This window comes from Chrysemys picta, chromosome 6 (assembly GCF_011386835.1).
Source record: "Chrysemys picta bellii isolate R12L10 chromosome 6, ASM1138683v2, whole genome shotgun sequence".
Classification (NCBI taxonomy): domain Eukaryota; kingdom Metazoa; phylum Chordata; order Testudines; family Emydidae; genus Chrysemys; species Chrysemys picta.
In genome coordinates, this window is record NC_088796.1 from 102,563,971 (window position 1) to 102,591,077 (window position 27,107).

General features: G+C 39.3%; 1 protein-coding gene across 2 annotated transcripts in view; it reads left to right on the forward strand.

The window, feature by feature from the left end:
* The first annotated feature begins 8,784 nt into the window (after positions 1–8,784).
* SLC24A2 (solute carrier family 24 member 2) overlaps positions 8,785–27,107 on the forward strand; it is a 176,668-nt gene continuing 158,345 nt past the window's right edge. Inside the window, exons 1-2 of one of the 2 annotated variants that reach the window (XM_005297688.5) lie at positions 8,785–9,113; positions 12,194–13,285. In XM_005297688.5, the coding sequence (XP_005297745.1) occupies positions 12,350–13,285 (936 nt within the window). In that variant the 5' untranslated portion in view covers positions 8,785–9,113; positions 12,194–12,349. The remainder of the gene's footprint in view (positions 9,114–12,193; positions 13,286–27,107) is intronic. The other variant, XM_005297689.5, reaches the window with a different exon arrangement.

Consider the following 27,107-nt stretch of genomic DNA (forward strand, 5'->3'; position numbering starts at 1 on the left):
ATTGCATAATCCCTTCAATTAAATACAAACTCTAATGGTACCAACGTACTCTTCCTTCAACTGGAAGGACAGACTTTTGTATCTGGTAGAGTTAATTAACCATTATATCTTTTAAGGCAGTGATCCAAATTTAGATTAGGGGTTAGCAGGTATAACTCAGCTTAGTTTGATCCTGTGATATTAGGACTCCATGTAACCTACATAATGGACTTATACCAGTTTCACACTGGTGTAAAGGAGAACATAAATGGTCTTTTGTACCTTAAACTCAAAGGCAATAATGTGTCTGTTACTGCTTGCTCACCCTGTACAAAAAGGAGGAGAACAGACTCTTAGGCCTGATCTCTATGTCCTCTGAGAATTCAATAAATAAATGCTAAGTGCCAGATGCTTGTTTCTGGTCTGTGTGTGCCCAGCACAGCTGATTACGTGGCTTTAAAAGGGTGTGAAGACTCAGAGTATTGCTGAACATCTCACTATTCCTGAACACAAAGAACCAGTTCCTTAGCTTGTGTAAAGTGACATAGTTATATGCACCTATGCTGCTTTGCACCAGCTGTGGATCAGGCCAACAGAATGACACTGACAACTTCCCTCATTAGCAATGAAGGCCAATGGGAACACAGCTTATCAGTGGTTTACAAACTCTAGTGGCACCCCATTCTCTTCACAGCAGAGTTCAAAGTACTGGTCCTGATCTGCAAGCCACTTAGAGTATATCTACACTACAACTAGACACTCATGGCTGGCCTGTGCCAGCTGACTAGGGCCGGGGCTAAGGAGCCATTTAATTACAGTGTAGACATTTGGGCTCAGGTAGGAGCCTCCGCTCTCGGATCCTCCCCATCTTAGTCCAAGTCAGCTGGCACAGGCCAGCCATGGGTTTTTAATTACACTGCTCTACAGCCAAAATGCTTCTGAAATAAATGTAGTCAAACTTTACTAATTCTGCGTCACTGAGAACGAAAATGATGCTTAAAATTGTTGATTGGCTCTAGTTTTCAAGATATGCTATTGGGTCAGTATATATGACCCTTGACTTGGGAATGGCGGAGGATAAGTGAGTTATAAAGGGAAGGGATCTCAATTTAAACCAGAAATGACTAAAATACATCTTTGACTGGATCTATGAATAAATCTATGACTGGGTTTGGACAGTACTTGCTTTTTAGGCAAAACAATGAATGATGCAATCTGAAGCTGGTATTGCATCATACATGATATGAATTGCATCATGTTATTCCTAGAAGTCATGGATGATGCAATCATAACGAAGCTTACATCGCTCTGCTGAACAAATTGCCCTGTATCAGCTCTAGAAATCATACAGTGGCATGCTCTCTTATTTGTCAGTGTTTGATTTTGCAAAGGGACACATTTCTGTTTAGCCAAAGTGAGCAGAGATGCCTCGTACTTGTGTGACCAGTGCAGATAGTTATAGTTTAAGCCTAAAATGTTAATATAAGAATTGTGTGTAATGTTAAAAACAGTATCTTTCCAGGTGCCTAGAATCCACAGTGGAATGCAACTTGTAGATAAATACTTTTTGGTTTGATCCTGTGGCTGCTGCCATGAAGGAAAAGTTGTGTAGCGGTTAGAGCACAGGACTGGCTGTAAGGACACTTGGAATCTAAGCTTGACACTGACAGTGACTCTGTTTCACTTCATATCTTTTCATCTTGGTTTCCCCACCTACAAAATAGAAATAATATCCACCCTCCTAATCTGGAGTCGGTGATGAGGTTTACTCAGTGTTTGTGAAACATCATGGGATCTCTGGATGAAAGAGTTTCATTCCATTTCTAGAAGTTTAAAATTCAAATTTTAACAGTCTCTACCATGTAGTCTATTGAAAACTGCTGTTACATAGCAATAATTTTAGATTATAAAAGCTTTTAAAATATTTCTTTGCATACCATCCTAGAATATAATTACCAGTTAATATATATGGCCTATGCGTTTCATATGCTTTTTGGCTTACATTTAACAGGTACCTATCCGATTTATTATTTTGAACAAGTAAATAATATAATATACTCTAAAGATGTAAACTGTGTCATTCTTTCTGTTTAACTTCATAGTGTTTACATTTGTCATCCTTTCCTTTTTTAGTCCTCTCCTTACACTAATCGTAAGTTGTAAAGTATTGAAAAAGTGTTTGCAATTTTAGATGTCACCCATTCCCCAGTTACAATTAGCATTTAAAAGACTTAACATACATTTTTATTCAAATATACCGCCTTTGGTAGTCATGGTAACCTCCCTCATCAGTATCTTCCAGATTCAGAATGTGCTGCCACAATACTTCTAGACGCTGCCATTCAGGTTTTTTCACTTGGTTCCCTCCTCCCTTCTCCTCATGCACAAAAGACATACACCTGCCCCGGCAAAGTCTAAGCTGTGTAACAAGAAGAAAGGAGGCAAAATAAAAATGTAAAAAAAAGAATACTAATAAGCACCACTACATGAATCTTTCTGGAGATAGAAACCGATGAAGAAGGATGATTTATCTCTTGGATGACTTCAGCTGGTGTCTACATGTGGTACAGTAAATTAAATATAGCAAATTCTTTCTCTTCTTTTCTTATCTATATTTACACATACCGATGGGGTAGATATGTGATATAATATTTATCGTCACAATTTAGCAAGCCAGTGGTCAGACTACTTGTTAGTTATTTCTTGTCTTCTCACTTAAGAACAAAAATGTTCTATCAGACTCAAACCAGAGTGTGTTTTATTTGCTGAATCTAATATTTTTATATTTTCCACATGTGTACTCTGACATTTTATACTGGGACTAGAAAAATATAGAATTTATTTTTATGATATTTTTCTTGAGGATATTATTCTAATTATGTTACCTAATTATGTTCCTGTCATCGCTACTATGTTGTAGGTGTGTCAGAACATGATTACTTGATTCAGTGTATTCAGGCTGTTAGCTGAGAGATTTGTCTTATGAGTCAAATAGTTTCTGGGTTAGCTTTTCATTTTTTTTCTGGCCTATAATTTGTGGGGTTAGTGTCTTTCTGGTCAGTGTGCAAGACTTGCATGATTCCACCTTGTGTTTCAGGACCTACCTATGTTGGGCCACTACATGAGCGTTTCCAGTAGTTTTTGAAGTCCTAGTGTTCTTCATGCCTCCTTTTCACTATGTCAGCTTATACAAACCGTGGGCCTACCATACGATTGTCATAGGTACTCACATATCCGCTTCAGAGAATCCCCCATTCACTGGAGAAAAGTAACAGTTTGGATGTAGGACCCCCAATAATATCTGATCCAACCATGTCTTACACAATTGGATCTGGTTTGTAATTGCGTATCTGCATTGGTTTCTATTTTAATTACTTTTTATTTCTGAGTAATTAATTCTGGACAGCCAGTCAAAATGGTACACACGTGCCTTTGTATCATCCTGAGCCTTTGGAGAATTTGGGTGATCAGCAGGGATTCTCAGTAATAGGTCTGCTACCAATGTGGATGTCCCTGGAGTATAGTCTGCAATAGATTTAAATATCAATACATGAGCAAACTCTAGTATCTAAGGGCCATCTTCTCTATGTGTGTATTGTTTATTAATAGTATGAGCAGTTCAAGCCCTGACACTAATTTGAAATTATGAAGACCCTGTAAATATATTATGAACCTCTTCCACGCCCATATGCTCCTCAAACATTCCTATCCTGGTTGGTGTACCTGGTCTTGGCCTCTGATATCCATCTAGAAAAATATTCTATGGTCTTGTAGTCATTTCCATAGCACCCCAATAAGACCATAGCTGCTGTCATCTGCTGAAATGGCAGTAGACTTAGAAACATTGGAAATGCCAGTACTGGGTATGTAAAGTGATGTTATGTCCCAGTTCTACTGAGACAGTCCTATTTTTATTTTGATGTCCCAGTGTCCCAATAACTACTTTTAGGATGCTCGAAATGTCATGGCTTTTCATTAAATCAATCAAAACATTTGTATTTTTATGTTTGTTCAAGATGTATGGCTATACTGGGTAGAAGTTGCTCTCTGTTTGCCAGGAACTAACAGTCCAGTGGAATGAATATTCAGTGTGATGGACAGCAGAATGAAAGGAAAACAGAACAAGTGGACATACTTACAGAGCTGTTCTTTAGCTCTAAGTGAATACTAACAATATTTGTTAACTTGAGTTTCATTGTAAACTTATTCAGAATATGAATGGCCAGATCATTCAAAATAGAGTTACATTAGTGAGCTATTGAAACCTGAAGCCATTTCCAAATATTTCTCAGGGCTTGTCTACAAGAACAATTAGTTCACGGCAAGCTGGGGTGTGAAAGAAACTACCCTGCACTAGCCTGCCGCAGACGAACTGTCCATGTGAACGCTGCTGACACACATTACCAGTTTGTTAGTTTGCTTTGATCTAGTTCTCTTTGAATTGGGACTAGACCAAAGCAAGCTAACAAACTATTAATGTCTGGCATGGACAATTAGTCTGCTGCAGGCTAGTGCATGATAGATTTACACCCCAGCTTGCTGTGAACTAAGTATTCATGTGAAGAAGCCCTCAGATTCACACAGTATAGATCTTAAATCTATTATGTTGCTCCCCCAACATCGATCTCATCACTAATATTCTGCTCTCTCTGCTATACAAGGACCTAATCCAGCTCTACTCAAGTCAATGGAGGTCTTTCCATTGATTTTAGTGGGTATTGGAAAAGATCCCAAATGAAGAATAACCTGTCTGGCCATTCAATGACAGACCTGCGGGTGGCTATCTTACAACAGAAAAACTTCAAAACAGACTCCAACGAGAGACCACTGAGCTGGAATTGATATGCAAACTAGATACAATCAGCTCAGGATTGAATAAGGACTGGGAATGGCTGAGCCATTACAAACATTGAATCTATCTCCCCTTGTAAGTATTCTCACACTTCTTATTAAACTGTCTGTACTGGGCTAGCTTGATTATCACTTCAAAAGTTTTTTTCTCTTACTTAATTGGCCTCTCAGAGTTGGTAAGACAACTCCCACCTGTTCATGCTCTCTGTATGTGTGTATATATATCTCCTCAATATATGTTCCACTCTCTATGCATCCGAAGAAGTGGGCTGTAGCCCACGAAAGCTTATGCTCTAATAAATTTGTTAGTCTCTAAGGTGCCACAAGTACTCCTGTTCTTTTTCCAAATGAAGAAGTTAGAGGATTTCTGTTCTGCTCCCCTTTCATTTATCCAGTTCCAGACTCCCCACCCTGAAAATACATACCTATTAATGCTATCAGTTTGGAATGCTGAAGAAGTCATGCAAATAATGCCCTGATGTATATGTGGAAGAATACGCATTACTTCATTTGCATAATTCCCTTCTTCCATCAAATATCTCAATTCCTTGCTCCTCCTCCTTCTAAATTCTCTCTGTCAAACCCATAATTTCCTCATTTGAGTTGCTTCTCCATCCCCTGATATGTCCTTTGTGTATCCCCCACATTCCTCCCTTCAAATTTCCTTCCCTGTCTCGACTCCCTCCCTCTGGGTCCCTCGCTCAAATTCCTCCCCCTCCCTTCATCCAACTGTCCCACCATATCCCTCTATCTCTGACTCTCCACATCCTGCCCTTTGAGTTTCTCCCCTCTGTCTGGCTGTGTAGTGTTCCCATTCAGGAGAATTAAGCTACTGTTCAAGGAACCCAGGAGTCTCACACAAACTGGAAGATTTAATAGATCAGAAAATATGAGTAGATGGAGTCTTGGCATTTCCAAATGACCCTTACATCCTGACTCCTCCACACTCACTCCAGAATAATATGAGTGGCCTGGGGGGCGGGGTCTTAAAATAATATGGTCAGGTTTTTTTTTAATGTTTTGCTCGGTCCAGGTTACATTTAGCCTTTACTATTCCCTGCATAGAGTATCAGTACAAGACCAATCTAGGAAAAGATTGTGTGTTTTCAGATGACCGTCAGTATTTATTATTATTTTAATTTGTAATAGGAACTATTTATAACATAGAATTAAAGTGCTGTTAAGGTTTCATTTAGAGGTAATTTATATTTTTATTTTGAAAACACACAGCAGTTACCTAATATTGCATAATAAGGCATTACAATTTCTTGGGGAAATATATATGTTGAAAGACAGAGTTTCAAACTGTAAAGTTTGGATCTGGATCTGAACTTGCCCTATTTTTGAGGGAGTGGGATTTTGGTCCACACATCTCTAATTAGTATCTGGACAAATTTTGAAAATGTGTATTAGAGCCATTTCTGTTCTTAGATAAATGGTTACCATTTGATAACTTTTCACAACTGCTTTTTTGTTCTAAAACCCAACCCCAAACTTCCCCATCAAGAAAATGAATGGAATAAAATATGTTTAAATTACCTTCCCAATGTGGCAAAAAATGAAAAATATTAGGAAATACAAAATCATGAGCATTACTTTGTCCTTCCTTCTTAATAGTATATTCTCTCTCAGTGGAATGAGTTGTTCTGCTCTCAATCTTAAGGAGACATTGCCATGCTTTAGCAAACTTTTAAAAAAATGTTATTTAAAACTAATTTTCCTAACAAAGTACTTCCTAAATTTTCTGAAGACAAAGATCAATTTTCTAACTTTTAAAAAAAGGTGGCTGATTCATGTCAAATGCAGGAGTTCTCCAGCTTTGTCAGACTGTAGACTATTCCAGTCCTTGTTTGCATGAAAAAAGTTGTTATTAAGGAGATAAGACTGCCAAGATTTTCAAAAAATGGTTGCCTGAAGTTAGATCTCTAAGCCCTCATTTAGGCACCTAAATAAGTGGTCCAATTTTCAAAAGTGCTGAGCCATCTAGCAGCTCCCACTGGCTTTGATAGAAGTTGGTTGCTTAGCACATCAGGTGCCTAAATATGGATTTAAACACTTGGCTGAAGAAAATAAGACATTTTTTATTGCAATGGGTATAGCTGCTTGGTTGTTGTCTTCCCACCTCTCTGTGCACTTTCCATTTTGCATCTATGCTGTTTGTTTTCTCTTCCTGATTATTATTATTATTGTTATTTATTTATATAGTGTACAAAATATGGTAGGAACTTTGAAAAGGTCCTCCCCAAAGAGTTTATAAATGAAGGGCCTGATTCAAGTTTAAAATCACTCATCAAATGTAACTAATCACAATTTTATCTAAATATTCAAATATTACAGGGGAAATTGAGTCACTTTACAAAGCTTCAAAAAAAGTTTTAATTGAGCTCAATTTGATAATCCTATAATATACTTTTTCTATATTTTTCATCCTAGCTTGGATAATTGCCAAGATATTGGTCTGTCTAATGAAGTTTCCCTTGTGATCAGGCTTCCCCATTTCATGTGACTCATTCAGTAACCCCACACAATTTCATGTCTGTGAACTTCTGTGAACAGAATGGCTTCCATGGGACTGAAATGTGATAGCACAGACTACTGGACTGTGGCATCCGTGAGTGAAACAGAAGGAGAAGACAGCTAAGTACAGTTATGTGAGAACTCCTATTTCTAAAAAAATAATAATTGATCTTAGGGCCAGATCATTAAAGGTATGTCGGTGCCTCGCTCCCATTAATTTAAAAAGGAACTAGGCATTTTTTAAATACCCTTTAAAAATCTGCCTCTTAATCACATTGGCATGTCAAATTCAGCCTATTTTAGTAGCAAACAAAACAAGCTACCAGTAGCTATCCAGTGGCCTATATGAAATAAGGAAATGTTATAGTCTTGATCCAGCATCCACAACTCCAAATCACCCTTGCAATTGACATTGAGCAGGCAGTCTCAACAGAGAGGCCAAGAACTAATGGGCTGCAGAGAGCTTTCCTTTCACCTTGTTTTTCTGCAGTTAGAGCTGAGGCATGTTGATGGGATGGGATGGCTCATGTTGCCATTATTTGTGCTGGACCTGTTCTGTGGATGGCGATCTTCAGCCAAGCTGGCTGGGAATTTTTTGACAGGCCATTCCCCCACCCGAAAAAAAAAGCCAATTTGTCAAAGTGGAAACTATTGCAAAACAGTGGGTTTCAAGAAATCTCCAGACCACCACCCCCATTGGAATATTTGTTAATTGTTAAAACGTCCTATTTTGACATTTTCAAACTGAAAAGTTTCCATTTTTTCAGTCAAAATGACACTTTATTTTGAAATTTTAGTAAATGTAGACTAAAAAATGGTGAAAGGGGGAAAGGTCAAAAACAAATGGAAGATTTCAAAATTATTAAAATTAAATCTTTTTGACTGACCCAAACCGAAATGTTCTTCATATTTTTGGGTGGTGAAAAATTTTGTGATTCTGTCTTTTCCTCCCAGTTCAGGATGGGAAGGGAAAATTTTTGCAGGTTGGGGAAAGACACCAGTCTCTATGGCCATATGCAGAATAGTTTTAGCTGTGTTGATCCCAGGATATTAGCAAGAGAAGGTAAGTGAGGGGATATCTTTTATTGGACCAACTTCTCCTGGTGAGAGGGACAAGCTTTCAAACCACACAGAGCTCTTCTTCAGGTCTGGGAAAGTCTCCATGGCCCTGTCTTTCACCATCCCTAACTTCATTGTATGAAGGGGGAAGCAGGAGAGGGAAAGAAAATAGGACAGGCTGATAGGCAGGGAAATCTCATTCCATAGTGCAGAGATGTATATCACACACTGAGCTGCTAGGCTTCGGTGCGTCCCTGTGACTTTGTGTCATAACCTTCAGCTGGCACATACAGCTAGGCACATGTTCACCTGCTTGCAGCTACAGACTGATGTGGGAGGGGAGCCTCCCGCTCCTTGACTTACTGTGTCCTCTGTGCCAGAGCGAGGGAGGCAGAGCGGATAGGCAGAGGGGAGGGAGGGAGTGGCCGAGGCCGAGGAGAGCGGAGCAGGGTGGAGAAAGGGCCGGCAGTGGATGCTGGGCAGCTGGCACAGGTCAGTCTCACCCGGAGCTCAGCCTCTCACTTGGCCGGGTAAGAGGCGGCGGCCGGCTGACAGCAGCATCCTGCACCAACTACTCCCTTGTTTGCCCATCACTTCCAGCAGGGGAGGGGACCGGTCCCGGCTTGTAACACCGGCGGCGCCGTGCGGGCTTCACTCATGCAAACCACCTTCTGCCCCAGCCCGGCGAGGGAGAGCGCCGCACCCCGGTAAGTGCTGGGCCCGCGCTGGGGCTGGGGCGGCGGCAGTTGGGGGGACGAAGGGGTACGGGGGGGGGGCGAGCGGGGAGGGTTCCGGGCTAATCCCCTCACCCTCCCGTTGGCCCTTGGCAGAGGTAGGGAATGGGGGGGACCGAAAGGGGGTAGAACTGCTCCCCACACTGATCGTTTGGTATCCAATCCCCCCATTCCTTTGAAATGGTTTATTTGTGGGGCCCCACTCCCTGTCTCCTCCCCCCCCCCATTTGGTTACCCTTCTAAATTAAGCAAACCCACCCAAATGGAGGGAGCACCTCCTCCCCAGAGCAGGCAAACCCATCCCAAATGCTTTTCTTGCCCTCAGTGGGGCTGCCCCCGCCCTCCTCCGTGGGACAAGATATTTCCCAACACACAGCCCCCATCATGGGGAGCTCTGTGATGTCACATGAGATGTAAGGAGATGGTGCAGGTGCACAGCAGTGAAGCTGAAGCTTGAGGTGGGGGAGAAATCAGAAAATCGTACCCCCCCCCCAAGTACCTCGCCCTTTGTATGAAGTGTTGTTCTGAGATTGGGTGTTCTGGGGTGGAGGTGGGGGGGTTGGAGAAAGGAAAAGTTTTGCAAAGTTGGAACTGAGTTAGTGGTATCTATGTGTGTGTCTGAGACATCTTTGCAATGACCCAGAGGAAGGGTATATATTAAAAAAGAAAGTCAGTGCAAAGGGGGTTTACCCTCCGTATTCCTAGATATGTGTTATGTGCAGATATGTGTTATCCTATGGGCTCAAATCTCTTCCATGTGTGTGTCTGTCCATCGAGCTAATCAGTACTTTGTAGAATTATCGAAACTGGGGAGGTACAGGGTGTATTTTGTCACTCAGTTCACACATCTAGAATTATATTTCTGATTTCCTTTTATAAATATCTCAAGGGAGAGCGATTTTGATCATTGGTTGTGTAAATCGCAAGCACAGCCACTGACAATGTTTCTTTATCTTGACTGTTTAATATTATTTGTGGCAGACTGGTGGGGAGTCAATCTAAAATGGAAAATAAAATATCTCCCCTATGGGCTGTAGACAAAATTTTATATCCCTGGCATCATCTGGAAATGGGAACAATTTTTTAATAAAATCAAGAAAAAATGAATCTGACTGTGCAACTGCTTTGTGCACAAATATGGATAATATGTGAAATTATATATTTAACAAGACAGTAATCACTGGTTTTTAAAAGTATTTTAAATTTATTTTTAACATTTCATATAATCTGTAATAATCAGACATGTTATACCTTAATGTCCTGAATAAGTGGCATGATATAAAGTCTTTCTATGTGTATATTCATTATACAGTCATAATATTAATTATTTTTATTGCTTACAGCATAAAATATCTAATGATTGTATACATCATTTTCTGTATTAAAATATACCTTTGAAAAAAGTTTACATTCATTAATTTAAACAGCAATTATTCACAGTAGTTGTTCTGTGTTAAAGCACACTAATGGCCCAATACTCCAAACTCTTTCTTATGTTCTTACTGGCACACAGAGTCCCATACACTTCAATGGCAATATTTGTGTTAGTCAAGACTATTTGCTTAAGGGTTTGCAGGATTGGGCACTTAAGTTTTTAGAAGATATATGTCACGTGTGCTTTTACTTTTCAAAAAACAAAGAAAAAATATTGATAAATGATATTTTTATCTTCGGTAGTTCAAACACTTTATGGTGTTTTAGGGCCTGATCCAAAGCAGGCTGAAGTCAACGGGAGCCTTTGTCTTGAATTCAGGGGACTTTAAGTCCATGTCTTAATGGGACATAAAGAAGACATAGATGTATTTAATCTTTATTTCAATCCTATTGTCACTAGAGTTATTCCTACCTAAAATTCAATGATTGTTGCAGGATTGTTTAATTTAAATTTAACGTTTAAATTAAAACTGCTTGAGCTGCAAATAGGTCTGAATAGGACCATATTTGTTCCTAGGTTAATATTTTATATATATATATATATATATATATATATATATATATTCTCACAACATTTGGGAATTAGGCATTGTGTAATCACAGTGACAAATAATGAAGAAAAGGAATACTTTTAGTAGTATCCACTAACACAATAGTTTATTCGTTTTTACATATACTTTGGGGACAGCTTTTAGTCTCCACTGGAACTATTTGTCATCTGCTATGAGTGACTTAGCTCTGAATGGCATGAAATGGTCGGATTACTGATGGATTTTTATCCACGGGATTTTCCTCCTGTGCAGAATTTATTTTTGTATTGAAACAAACATTTTGTTGCTGTGTCTGCTGGAAAGCTTAGTTTTGATTGGATGTAATATGGCACTACATTACAATTTGTGTTTGCAGTGTTGTAGCCCTGTTGGTCCCAGCCTATAAGAGAGACAAAGTGGGTGAGGTAATATCTTATATTGGACCAACTTCTGTTGATGGAAGAAACAAGCTTTCGAGCTTCACACAACTTTTTTTCAGTTCTGGAAAAGGTAACCAGAGTGTCACAGCTAAATGTGTGGGATAGATTGATAAGTGTAAGGCCGGGGTCGGCAACGTTCGGCACGCGGCTCGCCAGGGTAAGCACCCTAGTGGGCCGGGCCAGTTTATTTACCTGCTGACACGGCAGGTTCGGCCGATCGTGGCCCCCACTGGCCGCGGTTCGCCGTCCCGGGCCAATGGGGGCGGCGGGAAGCCGCGGCCAGCACATCCCTCGGCCCGCGCCGCTTCCCGCCGCCCCCATTGGCCCGGGACAGCGAACCGCAGCGAGTGGGGGCCGTGATCGGCCGAACCTGCCACGTCAGCAGGTAAATAAACTGGCCCAGCCTGCTAGGGTGCTTACCCTGGTGAGCCACGTGCCGAACGTTGCCGACCCCCGGTGTAAGGTGTTAATACATGTTGCAGGAGACTACTTAAAAGGAAGTGGGCAATTAAAACTGCTACAGTCACAGGAAAAATGTTTAATATTCTGTATTAAACTCTTTGTTTAATCATGTACAGTAAAACATCTTTTAAAAAGTCAGGTTTCTAATCACGTTATAATATTAATAAAAATTGTTTTTCCTTTTAAGCATGAATGACGAATATACTTCATCTGAAGCATAAAAGTACTCGATTCTGGAAAAGCACGTGAAAGCACCTTTAGCATTAAAATCAGGAAGAAGTATGAAAGAACAGTCTGTCTGATACTGAATTTCTGGGCCACAACATCTTGCAGAGAACAAAAAATGGCTCTCTCTAAAAACATTGCTGCTACTATCCTTGAAGAATGGTGTTTGGAGGAACCACTGTTTAGGTGTAGGAGACCTCAGAATGTCAGGAAAAAACTAAGACTGATACGAATAATAGGTCTTTTCATGAGCATAATGGCCATTAGCACTTTCTCTCTTTCAATTAGTGCCTTTTTCAAGATGGAGCCACATAGCACAGAGATGACCAGTAGTCTAGGTAGCCAAAAGTCAATGCATGGGCATCAAAGAACTCTGTTGGACGTCAAGGAACAGAATCAAAATGGCACTCCAGATTCACCTATTTCTATGAAATATGAAACTGAACACAATAATGCAACAGAAGAACACTCCAAGGGAGAGTACCCAAAAGACCTTTTTTCTCTTGCGGAAAGAAGAAGGGGGGCAGTAATCCTCCATATCCTGGGAATGATTTATATGTTCATAGCCTTAGCCATAGTCTGTGATGAGTTCTTTGTTCCTTCATTGACTGTCATCACTGAGAAGCTAGCCATATCTGATGACGTGGCTGGGGCAACATTCATGGCTGCTGGTGGTTCAGCTCCAGAACTCTTCACATCTTTGATAGGAGTCTTTATATCTCACAGTAATGTTGGCATTGGAACAATAGTAGGATCTGCAGTATTCAATATCCTGTTTGTTATTGGAATGTGTGCTTTATTTTCTAGAGAGATCTTGAACCTTACCTGGTGGCCGCTCTTTAGGGATGTGTCCTTTTATATCATGGACTTGATCTTGCTAATAATCTTTTTTTTGGATAATTTAATCATGTGGTGGGAGAGCTTAACACTACTGATAGCTTATTTTTGTTATGTGACTTTCATGAAATTCAACGTTCAAGTAGAAGAATGTGTGAAAAAAATTTTAAACAGGAACAAAGTTGAGAAGGTAACAACGGCAGATTCTGAACAAAAGGTTGGTTATTTTTTAATATGTATATAAATCTGAAATGCTTCTGTCTTAAGGGCCCTTGATGTGGTAAATATATGTGACATGGAGGTTTCTAGGTTTTCCCAAATATTTCTGTGATTTCCATTATAGTCCACTATACCAATCAACTGGCAAATAAGGCACGCAATAGCTTTTTGAAGCTTATTTACTCCCAGTAGCTTTTTACTCCATATTAGTCCAAGCCAACATTTACCATATCATGGTGTTTGAGATACTACAGTTTTCCCCATATACTCTTAAATTAGACAGTAGCTTTAGTATATCTTGGCAAATGCTGCCTTTTTTATGACTACCACAGCACTTTCTTCATCAGGAACAAGTAAACAAATTTGGAACAATATACAAAAGTACATCTTCTGTAAATTTATCTGTAGAACAGATTGGATCCTGTTATTTTTCCAGTTATATGGATTTACACGATTTCATCACTTTTTAATAATTTTTATATGAATTAACTTTTCATTTTTCTTTGCAACATCTCAGTGATTATAATGGTATAGGGCTGGGCCTTTAATTTAAACAAATATCTTTATTGCACATTATCTATCAGCTGAACATACTACAGTTATAAGCCTCATACTTGGGCCTTGTGATGAAAGCTGGAGATGTTTGCAATGGTATTCAATGGATCTGGTTATCATCGACTTGGTGAAGATAACTATAAAGAGAAAGTCTTTAAAAAGTAGGTATTTAAGCTAATTAGAAAGCTGAATTCATAAATACTGCATGTAGGCAGTGTGGAATTTTGTCTCAGGGCTTTAGAATACTTGTGCAAACTTTGCGTGTTGTCATCTAGGTGGGGTTTAATTGAGAGCCTAGTTGTATATGAACATGAGATGTTGGCATGGGGGGATTACACAGAGATGATACAGTCACGTTTTTTCATTAGTTAAAATTATGTTGTTCAATAAAGTATGATAGAATTAGCCACCATTTTGTGTGTTTCTGCAGCAGCCACAAAATGGTGGAACAGAATAAAAATGATGCTCTTGATCTCTCTGTGTCTCTGTATACGTGTGTGTGTGTATTGTATACACACAGATAGATATACGTATGGGCTCCAATCCTGCTGCTGACAGCATACAGTCAGACTGGTGCACCTGTGCAGAATGCCAACTAAGTTAATGGGGCTTCACATGGTACTGCAGTCCACCTAGGTGTTATTAGTTGTGGGACTGGAGACAGAAAATGATTAGAAAAATTTCCATCAAAATAACATTCAATGAAAATGGGAGGGAAAGTGAAATGTTTTTCATTTTCTGACCAGTTTTAGCATATATATATATATATATATATAATAATGTTTATATATAAAGAGACTCCTTTTGGCCTTTGTATTCCAACCATTTTCCCCAAACAGAGCTGTCAACTTTCTCTCTCTACATCTCTGTTTGAAAATTAAAAACGGAAGGAAAATATCAAACAGCTATTTGCCTTAAATAATAAAGGGTCTTTCAAAAGTTGTATAAATATGTCTGCTTCTTAAGAATGAATTCTCTGGTAAGGAATTATAAAGGCAATCATATTTTATACTAAACGTGTTTCTGTAGGAAGTGGCTGCAGTATATAGAGTACTCATAATTAATCAGTCCATGATCACCTTATCTATTAATCTTCTTATACAAGACATATGATGTTATAACCTGTCATACAACATCTATATACTATTTGAAGTTTTTCTCTCATCCAAATAAAAATGGAATCTGTCAATTGATTTGGATTATCCAGGTCAGTCTATTTCAGTCTATAAAGTAACAGTGTATTGTACATATATCATAAGGATTTATTCTTTACTGAACAGAAGAATAAAATATTTGAAAGACAAATAAAATGTTCTGAATGCACACTAAAGTACTCTTGATAGACTTGACTAATTAGACAAAAGCCATTTTGCAAAGTTCACTCATTTACTATATTTGAATAGTTAATTCATTTTCTTAAAGCTGACTCCATACCCATTTCAGCTCGTGCATTCCATCAGTGGTTCACTCATGTGCATGTATAGCTAAAGTAAAATGGGTATTAAACAATCATAAAATTGTCAACTTTTTCCTAGAGAAGTTAGCTTTGTACCAGATTTGTGAAAAGACTGGGAAAGTGGATTCTGAGAGAATAGATACATATTTGTATGTCAGGTTGTAAAATACTTTGGAAATTTCTATTAAAACTTTGAAATAATAATCTATTAATTATCAATTCCTTTAGTATTCATATGAAAAAAAATTATCAGGATTAACTCATTTGGTAATAAGAGGGCTGTCATATAGTAAGTGCTTCAATAAGAATCCTGTTGTAATTCTGCATTCATTTATTTACCATTAATCTAAAGTGTTAGATAATTGCTTTGCATTGCTTTTTAAATGGGAAAAAAAAGGAAAATGCAGAGCAGTCTCTCCTATAGAAATGTTAAAGGGTTCACTTTGTACAATCATTTCCTAAAGGAAAGAATAAAAATACTTATTGAGTGGTTAATCTCAGTAGCACATGGATGCTTACTCCCCAACTAATGGAGATTAGAAGAGCTGCAGAGGTGGTATTCTTGATTTTTGAAGGCAGAACTGCCTTACTTCCATACTATCCCTTCCTCCATAGGAAAAGTGCCATGGTAAAAAATTATAAAATTACCATACTAATATTCAAAAGCAACAAATGTAATTGTCCCTAATGCAAAATTGGCTTTTGTTTGATGTTTTTCTGTGGGGCATGGAACAGTGAGACAGCTTTTTGCAATCACTAGATAGTGATTAAGGGTGTTTTCAGGGACTCTTACTGCAAAGGTTGTTTCATGCTTTTGGGTTTTGCAAGACTCACTAGATAATTTTCCTGTTCGTTTTTGTTGTTTCTTCTAAATGTGCAGTACCAGCTCTACCATGGGTAAACTGGAAAGTGGTCAGCCAAGAAAACTGTTGTCTATGGTATTTATCTTTAAGACTTTATTGTAATCTGACAGCAGGTCAACAGAGTTCTGAGAGGTCTAAATAAAGAATCATAAAGCTGGATAGCTGAAGGGTTAAGTGGCTTAGCAACAAATCTCAGCCTCAAAGAGTAAAAAATCTAGATGGTCATGATAGATGAAAAATATTTGAAAAGCTTAAAAGTCCTGTTGAAGTAGATGGCAATACTTTGATTATCAGTCCCTTTCAGTAAAAGTCTGCAAGAAACTTGCTATGCTCTAAGAGGGAAATTCACCCCATTGCAGGAGCCCTCATAATTAAGGCTAAAGCAGGGCGTAAGTAGTGTATACCGCACAGGGTGAATTTCATCCTATAAAGAACAATCTTCTGAGTCAACTAGTGTATTTTTAGTCTTAAATCATTTTGTTTGTCCGTCTAGCTACTTGCATAGAGATGGTGTAGATCACCCTTTCGGTGTTTAAATATAAATCAATATGAATATCTCCTATCAAATTAAAAATAGGTCTTAATTACATATGAAATTGTCTGTCTGCCTGTTAGTCTTTCTCAAGGATATTTCTAATGCTTGTGTCACCATATTGTTTAGGTGCCTATTGAGTTTCACATAGATCTGAGACGTACAAGTGGCATCAGTAGATTGTGAGCACTGAAGCGCAAACAGCCATTTTTTGTGGTGTAGTCTTCTCTTGTTGTATGAATTATCTGTGTAAATCTGTGCATCTAGACAGAAACATCTGCATGCTGAGGGGTTTCAATTTAATGTGGGTTTACTTTAATCCTGTGTTTTCCAGCTGTTGTTCTTTAAATTTAAACCCCCCCCCCCCCCTTATAAAAAAGTACAGGTTAAGAAAATCTGGCAAAAGTTGATGTGGGCAAAGGCATGCTAACAACGATTTAGTGAAACAGATGAGAAATGTACAGATTGCAAGCTCCTTGGGGGTGAAGCCTATATGGTCCTTAGTATTTTCTACAGCACCAAACATACCGACAGTGCTCAGTGAAAAATTGTGATAATCCTCCTCCTCGGTTCCATTCTGCCTTTGGGGAAGCACAACCTGCTGAGCAGCATGGTGAGCTCTGCAGGGATGTACAAACAGGAGGGGGAAGGAAGGAGGACAGATAAAAGGGGGAAGAGATCAGAGAAGAGACACAGAACAAAAAAGTGGACAGACAAATGGGGACGTACAGGGGGATGATTAAAATATGAACATAAGGGCAAACCTAGTAGTGTAGTAGCAGCACATCACAATTCAAAACCAACCTTGGTCTTTGGTTTCCAGGCCAGCAAGGGGCTGGAAGTGCTGTGAATGGATGACACACAGACTGGCATAGAAACCTTAAGTTTCTGACTAGTGATCCTATACAGCAGTAGCATGGAAGAGCTTTTAGAAAGAACCACATTTATTAACCCATGCCCTTGCTAGTTGGATGGAGGGGATAAAAGGAAAGAGGTAAGGACTGAAATAAAGGATGGGAAGAGTAAAACAAAAACCAGCTTGGGGGTAAAAGTGGAGAGGTACAGATAAACATACAACTGTTCAAAATCTAAGGAGAGGAAAGAGAAAATGAAAAAGGAATAACTTTGAAGGTAGTGAAAACAATGATTATAGCAGTTTTATTGGTTGCCTCCACAGAGAAACAAAAGATTGGAATACCAATGTAAAGGAATGAAGGGAGGGATAGGTCAGTGGTTTGAGCATTGGCCTGCTAAACCCAGGCTTCTGAGTTCAATCCTTGAGGTGGCCATTTAGGGACCTGGGGTAAAAATCTGTCTCTGAATTAGTCCTGCTTCGAGCAGGGCGTTGGGCTAGATGACCTCCTGAAGTCCCTTCCAATTCTATGATCTCTATTAGCAGATCTGCCTTTAGCTGAAGTGCAATAGCTGGGTAGTCTACCCTGCCACTGAAAATGTTGAACCTTTTCTGTAGATAGGCTTCAATCTGTTCTTGAGATGGCACCTTGTTAAGTACAATTACGTTGTTACATTACAGTCTTCCCGCACCAATGTTGGCACATAGGACAGAAACTAGTCTCTTCCATTCCTCTGTCATTTGCTGCTGCTTCTATCTGTTCTATATTGTTGAAATCAACTGTTCTGCTCTCCCTACTAAGGGTTCTTCTTGAGGTTTTTTATGGGCACTCTTGTTTCCTCACACTAGTTAGCTTCCACTTGACAGCTTCATGTGGGAGTCTGTGTGCTGGCATCTGGAGTATATGCCCCAAATGTGTCAAGCCTTTCCATCTCATTCTACCGGAAATTAGCTGCTGGTTGGAGATTTCTCAGGTTTCTTCATCAATGATGAAATCTTTCAACAAATGCCCAGAATCTTTCCTAGGCACTTGCTTTTGAATGTGTCTAGTTTTCTAGTTGTAGTAGATCTCCAGCTCTTACAGCCATATGTTAGTTCTGAGCTTATGGTTGAATTGAAAATTCTCAGTTTTGTTCTGGTGCTGTATATCTTTCATTTCCATATGTTGCTGGGTTTAGTAAATGCTGTGGATGGGTGCCTTTCCTACCCTTGATTTCACTTCCCTCTTGAGGTCTTCATTGGCCAATATGCTTCCAAATTAGGTGGACAGTTCTATTTTCTTGATATGTTTGCCTTCTAATGAAATGTTAGTAGTCAGTGTCTGGGTTTCAATTATGTTTGTTTTTGTATAATTAATTTTGAGCCCTTCTTGGCCTGCTGTTTTTGCTGGTTTGTCTATCTTTGTAACTTTTTTGAGTTGTTGCTCAATAGTGCAATATTATCAGCAAAGTCTGGTCTTCTGGACATTTTCCATCTCCCCATCCTATACCAGTGTTTCTGTTACTATTGCACTATTGCACTTGTGCACTATTGCACAAGTTAAAAATTACTTAGACAAGTTAGATGTCTTCAAGTCACCAGGGCCTGATGAAATGTATCTTAGAATACTCAAGGAGCTGACTGAGGAGATATCTGAGCCATTAGCGATTATCTTTGAGAAGTCATGGAAGATGGGAGAGATTCCAGAAGACTGGAAAAGGGCAAATATAGTGCCCATCTATAAAAAGGGAAATAAAGACAACCCAGGGAATTACAGACCAGTCAGCTTAACTTCTGTACCCGGAATGATAATGGAGCAAATAATTAAGCAATCAGTTTGCAAACATCTAGAAGATAATAAGGTGATAAGTAACAGCCAGCATGGATTTGTCAAAAACAAATCATGTCATACCAACCTGATAGCTTTCTTTGACAGGGTAACAAGCCTTGTGGATGGGGGGAAGCGATAGACGTGGTATATCTTGACATTAGTAAAGCTTTTGATACTGTCTCGCATGACCTTCTCATAAATACAGTAGGGAAATGGAACCTAGAGGGAGCTACTATAAAGTGGGTGCAAAACTTGTTGGAAAACCATTCCAAGAGAGTAGTTATCAGTGGTTCACAGTCATGCTGGAAGGGCATAATGGGCAGGAATCAGTTCTTGGTCCAGTTATGTTCCATATCTTCATCAATGATTTAGATAATGGCATGCAGAGTACAGCTATAAAGTTTGCGGATGATACAAAGCTGGGAGGGGTCGCAAGTGCTTTTGGGGATAGGATTAAAATTCAAAATGATCTGGACAAATGGTCTAAAGTAAATAGGCTGAAATTCAGTAAGGAAAAATGCAAAGTACTCTATTTAGGAGAGAACAATCAGTTGCACAAATACAAAATGGGAAATGACTGCCTAGGAAGGAGTACTGCGGAAAGGGATGTGGGGGTCATAGTGAACCACAAGCTAAATATGAGTCAACGGTGTAACGCTGTTGCAAAAAAAGCAAACATCATTCTGGGATGTATTAGCAGGAGTGTTGTAAGCAAGACACGAGAAGTAATTCTTCTGCTCTACTCTGTGCTGATTAGGCCTCAACTGGAGTATTGTGTCCAGTTCTGGACACTACATTTCAGGAAGGATGTGGACAAATTGGAGAGAGTCCAGAGAAGAGCAACAAAAATGATTAAAGGTCTAGAAAACATGACCCATGAGGAAAGATTGAAAAACTTGGGTTTATTTAGTCTGGAAAAGAGAAGACTGAGAGGGGACATGATAACAGTTTTCAAGCACATAAAAGGTTTTTACAATAAGGAGGAAGAAAAATTGTTCTTCTTAACCTCTGAGGATAGGACAAGGAGCAATGGACTTAGATTCTACCAGTGGAGGTTTAGGTTGGACATTAGGGAAAACTTCCTAACTGTCCAGGTGGTTAAGCACTGGAATAAATTGCCTAGGGAGGTAGTGGAATCTCTATCATTGGAGATTTTTAAGAGCAGGTTAGACAAACACCTGTCAGGGATGGTCTAGATAATACTTAGTCCTGCCACGAGTGCAGGGGACTAGACTAGATGACCTCTTGAGGTCCCTTCCAGTTCTATGATTCTATGATTCTTCATTATCTAGTCAGTGGAAATGCCAAACAATAGCAGCAATAAAATGGAGCCCTGTTTTATGCCAGTCTGTTGTCTGGTTATTCACTCTTACAGAGCACATTGCCTTTCTGTACATGGCCTTGATAATGTTAATGACTTTAGCTGGGATTCTGTAGGACTGAAGAATATTCCACAATGTACATCTTTGCAGACTATCAAATGCTTTTTGAAAATCAATGTAATTGATGATATGGAGAACTTGCCATTCTATATGTTCTTTTATGATGGTTCTTAGTGTGAATATCTGATCTACACAGGATTTCTTGGACTTGAATCCAGCCTGTTCTTCTCTAAGCTTCACATTCACTGTCACTTTCATCCTGTGTAATATCACACTGTATAAAGCTTTCTCTCTATAACAGAGAGTAGTGTAACTTGTCTCCAGTTGTTCCAGTTAGTACAATCACATTTTTGTGGTATTCTGGCAATGATTCAGTGTTTCCACTGATCTGGAGGGGTCTCTTTTTTCCCAAACTTAATTGAACAGCTGTGTCAGGTTCATTTGGGTGATGGTAACAGGTGCTTTTAGCATTTTTGCTGTGATTTGGTCATCTCCTGCTGCTTTGTTATTTGTCAGCTTCTTAACTGCAGCCCACTTGTGACATCTGTATTGGACCATTGTTAATGTCAAGTTGATCAGGTTCAGATGTTTTGAAATCTGGTACTGGAGTGGAGCTGCATCTGTTGAGGACTTCTTTGAAATGCTGTGCCCATCTGTTCTACCTCAGTTGCAAGCATTTTTCCATCTTTGCTTTTTATTGGTCCATTTCCTGTTTTGAAATTTCCACACAGGGTTGAGTCACTTGGTAAACAGCGCTATGGTTTCCTATCCGCCTTTGCTTTTTTCAGTATTTCATTGGTCTTAGCATTTGGGAGTTTTTCTTTCAGTTCTTTTCTTTCCTTGATGAGACACTAGGTCTCTTGGCTTATCCAGTTCTTTGTCTATTTTGATATCCAAGCTGCAGCTTGAATCACATTGTTCCTGAGCAGTGCCCATTTTTCTACGGGTACAGTCTGTATCTCGCCATCTTCTGCCTCTGGCAGTGCCTCAAATCTGTTCCTTAGTTCAAACTGGAATTTCTCACTGTACTCTTTGGTTTTCAGTTTTAAGTCCAGTTAAAACAGCATAAGTAAAGCACATCATTTTAGGTAATGGACCATTTTGAGGAAGGCTATGTTTCAGGTTTTTTGTACAAGATTTTGTGACAAGGATACTCATTGTTGCTGAAAGACTCAAATCTCATCACCTGGTAAATTCCAAAACCAGCTCAGTTTGGCAACTAAAAATACTATGTGGGTGGCACTTAAATGTTGTGAAATGACATCTGTTTCAGAGAGAATAACATTCTTGACAAATAGGCTTAAAGTTATGTACTAGCCAGTTTTAAATAAGCATCTGCATATTAAGAGAAATTATCTTTAAAATATAAATTATTTTTACCAGTGAGACATGGTTTGAAATGATCTTCTTGCTGACTTTCTTCTTTTGAAAAGTCTTAATAGGTTACATTCAGTGTCACATATGCTACTTTAAGAGGTGCAGTACTCTATACAGATTTAAAAGACTTGGCACATTACAGTAAATTGCAATAATTGCACTATAAATGACATGCAATTAACAAGTGAAATTTTCAGATATCTTTAGGCAATGCCCTACTTTCAGATAATTATAATAGAAAAAAATTACCCTATTCAATATTACCAGGTTGGATCTGATATATAATTACTTATGGTAAAATCTTAGTCACCATGCACAGCCAGAGTAAATGTGGCACCTACTAAAGTCTTGTGTTTAAGTTACTGTTGTGGCCTGCTGAGCTTACTTTTACTCAGCACTTTTCACCAGTGAATCCACATAGTTTGCAGACCTTCTAGCCATGAACCTACCCTATCCCAGCTTGCTCCCTTTCCTCTAGTGCGACAATGGAGAGAGAGTTTGTGAAGCACTATTTTGTGATTCATAAGGAGTTCGGAATCTCCCTCCGTCAGCCTTTCCACAGCTGGCCAGCCCGCCTCTTTCCCCTTCCACACACACCAGTCCCGCTGCCTTTGGGATCCTGCATGCCTACACAATGAGGAGACTGGATTTTCCTCACAGTGTGCAAATATTGCATCATTAAAATTAGTGGGCCAAATTCTGGCCTGATCAAGACTTAAAGGTGTAAACACAATGACTATCTGCTTGTATTTGTCTTAAAAAGAATTGGTGAAACTTCTATGTAAATCACTGCGGTAGCTCAGAGAGCAATATATGGTGCTACTAAAGTTGCACTAAAGACTTTGGAGTAGTGCTAAACCTTAGGATTCTCACTGATGCACATGATGCTTACTAGCTGTTTCTAGGAAGCAGTTGGAACCATTAAATAGATATTATTCTCAGTTTTTCATAGCATCTACCATTAATTGATCCTCAGAGAAGCAATGATTATAGTGATTTTCACCTTCAGATTATCTTGTTTTTGTATGTATTCCCCTGGGTTAGCAGGCTGAATGTGGCGGCATAAAAATGTGCGACAAATAAATGCTCTTACATCATGGCCACCCACAAAGTTTTAGATCATATAACCAGTGTTAATTACAAAGGGGAAAGGAAGACTGAAGATTTAACACCTTTGGTCAGAACAGATCCATCATCTTATTAAAAGAACCATTAATTAAAAACAAGTCAGATAATATTTCTTAAAGCCATAGTAATGGCATTGTAACTTAACGTGTACACGTGTTGTTAAGAGTTTGATCATTTGAGCCATTGAAAATAGCACACATTCCTCTGACTCCATATTACAAAATGCCTTTGCCCCATATTATATCATCTTTGCACATTCGCAAATAACTTTTTATAGTTATTGTCAGTTTTGTTATTGTAGCACCCAGTCTGGATCAAGACCCCATTATGCTAGGTTCTGTACAAGGTGGGTGAGGTAATATCTTTTATTGGCCCATCTTCTGTTGGTGAGAGAGAAGCTTTTGAGCTTACACAGAGCTCTTCTTCAGGTTATGTATAAACACATGTGAAATCAGTCCCTGCCCTAAAGAGCTTACAATAGAAGAAGACAAATTGCATATGACAGGTTTGGGGAAGGAGATGTGATCCAATGTATACAATTTTCATATAATTCTATACATTTACTTAGTCACAATCAGACTGAAATACCCTTAATTACATCAGCACTAACTGGGGCTGCTAGAAAAGTAGCTTCATTTGATAGGAAAAATATTGTATGACACTATGAATGAATTTTACATGCACTTGCTGTAGAACCAAACACAATCAACTAATAACTCTTCATTAACCTCTGAAGACATAGGACCTGATGGGACACTAGACAGGGAGGGCTCTGAGTTACTACAGAGAATTCCTTCCCAGGTGTTTGGCTGGTGGTTCTCACCCACATGCTCAGGGTCTAACTGATTGCCATATTTGGGGAAAGGAAGGAATTTTTCCCTGAGTCAGATTGGAAGAATCCCTGGGGGGAATTTAGGGGTTGCTTTCCTCTGCAGCATGGGCATGTGTCACTTGCAAGTTTAAACAAGAATAAATGGTGGATTCTCTGTAACTTGAAATCTTTAAATCATGATTTGAGGACTTCAGTAACTCAGCCAGAATTTAGAGTCTATTACAGAAGTGGGTGATGAGGTTCTGTGGCCTACAGTGTGTAGGAGGTCTGATTAGATGATCAGGATAGTCTCTTCTGACCTTAAAGTCTATGAGTCTTTAATATCTATTACTATGGGGGAAATGACCAGTTATTTTGCTGCCAATTAGAGCTGGGCAGAGAAAGGTAATTCTGTTGTGTGGAAGGATTTTGATATTTCAGAATTTAGTTTTGTTTCAATTAGGAACAAAAACGAAAACTTTCAAAATTCTCTACAAAAGGGAATGGTCCCCATCTCCAGGCAGTCCACATGGCAGGGTTGTCCTGGAACTGTGGGTCCTGGAAGGCCTGGGTTTCCTGGCCCCAAGGCAGTTCACATGTCTGGCTGTCCCAGAGCCACAGACCCTGGAAGCCTGGAGTCATCAACAGCACGCCAGGTGGGTTGCTGAAAAGCCAGGCAGGAAAGTGGGCAGATTTCTGCTGGAACCCATGCAAGATTCCATCAGAACTTAATCAGATTGTGAAATATTTTGATTTTGCCAAATCATTGAATTCTAATGAAGCAATGTTTTGTCTAAATGTTTCCAGCCAGCTCTACGGCCAATATAAAACGGTCCCTGTTTGACACCATTGAAATCATTGGCAAAACACCTATTGATTTAAACTGGAGCAGGAACAGGTCCTATGTCTTCAGAGGTCAATGAGGAGTTATTCTTTTTGATTGTGTTTGGTACAACAGCAGGTGCAAGTTCAGAGCTCACATTGCTTCCAAATCAGCTTAGAAAAAATCCACTACTGTTCTGGAATCAGCTGTAACTGAAAGTTTACTTTGGCAATTTTTACAGTCCCACTGTATGCGCAAAGAGAGCCCGTTTTATCAGTGAAATTCAGAGAAGAATTATTTCTTCAGTTAAGATATTATGCACTGATCTATTACCAATCTACTCTTCTCCACCCAGTTACAAATATATTCATTTAAGTGGATAGCGATAAATATCTATGACCTTGACTGGCTTTTTTAAGGTGAGGTGCGGGAACAGGCTTAAAGACATATGCTTGATGGTATTAACAGCTCTAAAAAGCACTAACACTTAAAGAAAAAATAGAACATTGTAGAATTGTTTTATGTTGTAGGAGAAATAAACGCATCAGGAAATATTACTGCAAGCTTCACTGGCAATTTAATCATAAATTATGCTCAGGAATTAATCCTGCTTTATCACCTCTTAACTGCTTACTGCTGTGAGACTAGCCTAAAGTAAATGGTATTACCAGTGACATTTATTGCATAACCACCTAGTGTCAACATTTCACCCTTTTACACTGCTGTAGAACAGCTCTAGCTAATGTAGAACACCCTTTAAGGAAGCGGAGGGTTTGCTGACAGACCCAGTATTTAGGCTTCAAGGCCTATCTACTTACACAGGCTTTTGCTTGAAGAACTGTGTGAGAGGAATCTGAGATTCTCTGTGTGGGCAGGGATTGGGGGTGTGAGTCTGAACTTTCTTTGGGGTTGATATTTAGTATTATGATAATTTTGTTGTTCAATCAATGTACTGTGTAGGTGCTTAAAGATCAAATAAATCAAAATCCTTTTGATTTCCTATTAGATTCCGTTCTGTCACAGTGATTAGTTAGTTAACACTTATGACAGATTTACATTTTTAATGAAAAACATTACATTTTTTAAACGTATCTTGGAATTCTGGAATTGCAATAATACTGCAAAAGTTGGGTGTGGGGTAGTTGGAAATAATTCATATTATCCAGGTATCCATTACAAGATAAACCTCTCAAATAATTTGAAAACATCATGTTGTGCAATAGTTGATATATCTGCATGATGTTATTAATATTACCCTAGTCCTCCCATCCCCCTTAATGTTTATTATACCCACTTGTAGTGTCTTGTTTCAATTTATCATGTATACTCTTTGAGGTAAGGGGACGTGTTCATATATGCCTGGCAAATTGAGACCTTGATCTTGGCTGTGTTGGGTGCTACAGCAATACAAATAGTAATCAGTCATGAAAAAAATAATCTGAAAAGTCTGGATTAATTAAACAAATGATTCTCTTCCCTATATGTTGGATACCAGAACAAATGGTCTCCGTTGGAGTTAAATCCACCAACTCAAGATGCAGATCCAAAGCAAGTTTGTTTTGGGAATTATGGAATAATGAAGCCAGCCTGGCTGGAATTTATAGATACACTGCCTGTAACTACTCCCATTAAAGTCAATGGCAAAATTCCTGTGGAAAAATAATGGGAGAATGATCAAGACCTAGGGCTGCCAGCAATGGTGGATTTAGCATTAGTGGGGCCCTGGGCACAGCTTCATTTTTGGGGGTCCCCCCTTGGGACCCAGCCAAGAAAAAGAACATTCTCTCTTATTCCCACCCCCTGTTTTTCATTTTTTCCCCTTCCTCCTCCTCCTATATTATAAGTAATGGGAAGTAAATGAAAAAAAATGAGGTACCTTGATTGAGGCAGGGGGTTGGGATTCAGAAGTGGGTGTAGGGTGCAGGCTCTGGGCTGGAGCAGGGGGTTGAGGTGCGGAAGGAGGGTAGGGGGTGGTACTTACGTTGGGCGGCACGGCTCCCAAAGTGAATGGCATATACACCCCTCCAGCAACGGCTCCTTGGCGAGGGGGTGGCCAGGGGGTCTCTGCATGCCAATGCCCATAGATGCCACCCCTGCAGCTCCCATTGGCTGCAGTTTCCGGCCAATGGGAAGTCAGTACTTGGGGTATGGGCAAGGCGTGGAGACACACACGCACCCAGGGGCCGCAGGGACATGCTGGCCACTTCCGGGAGTGAAGCAGCGTGAATGT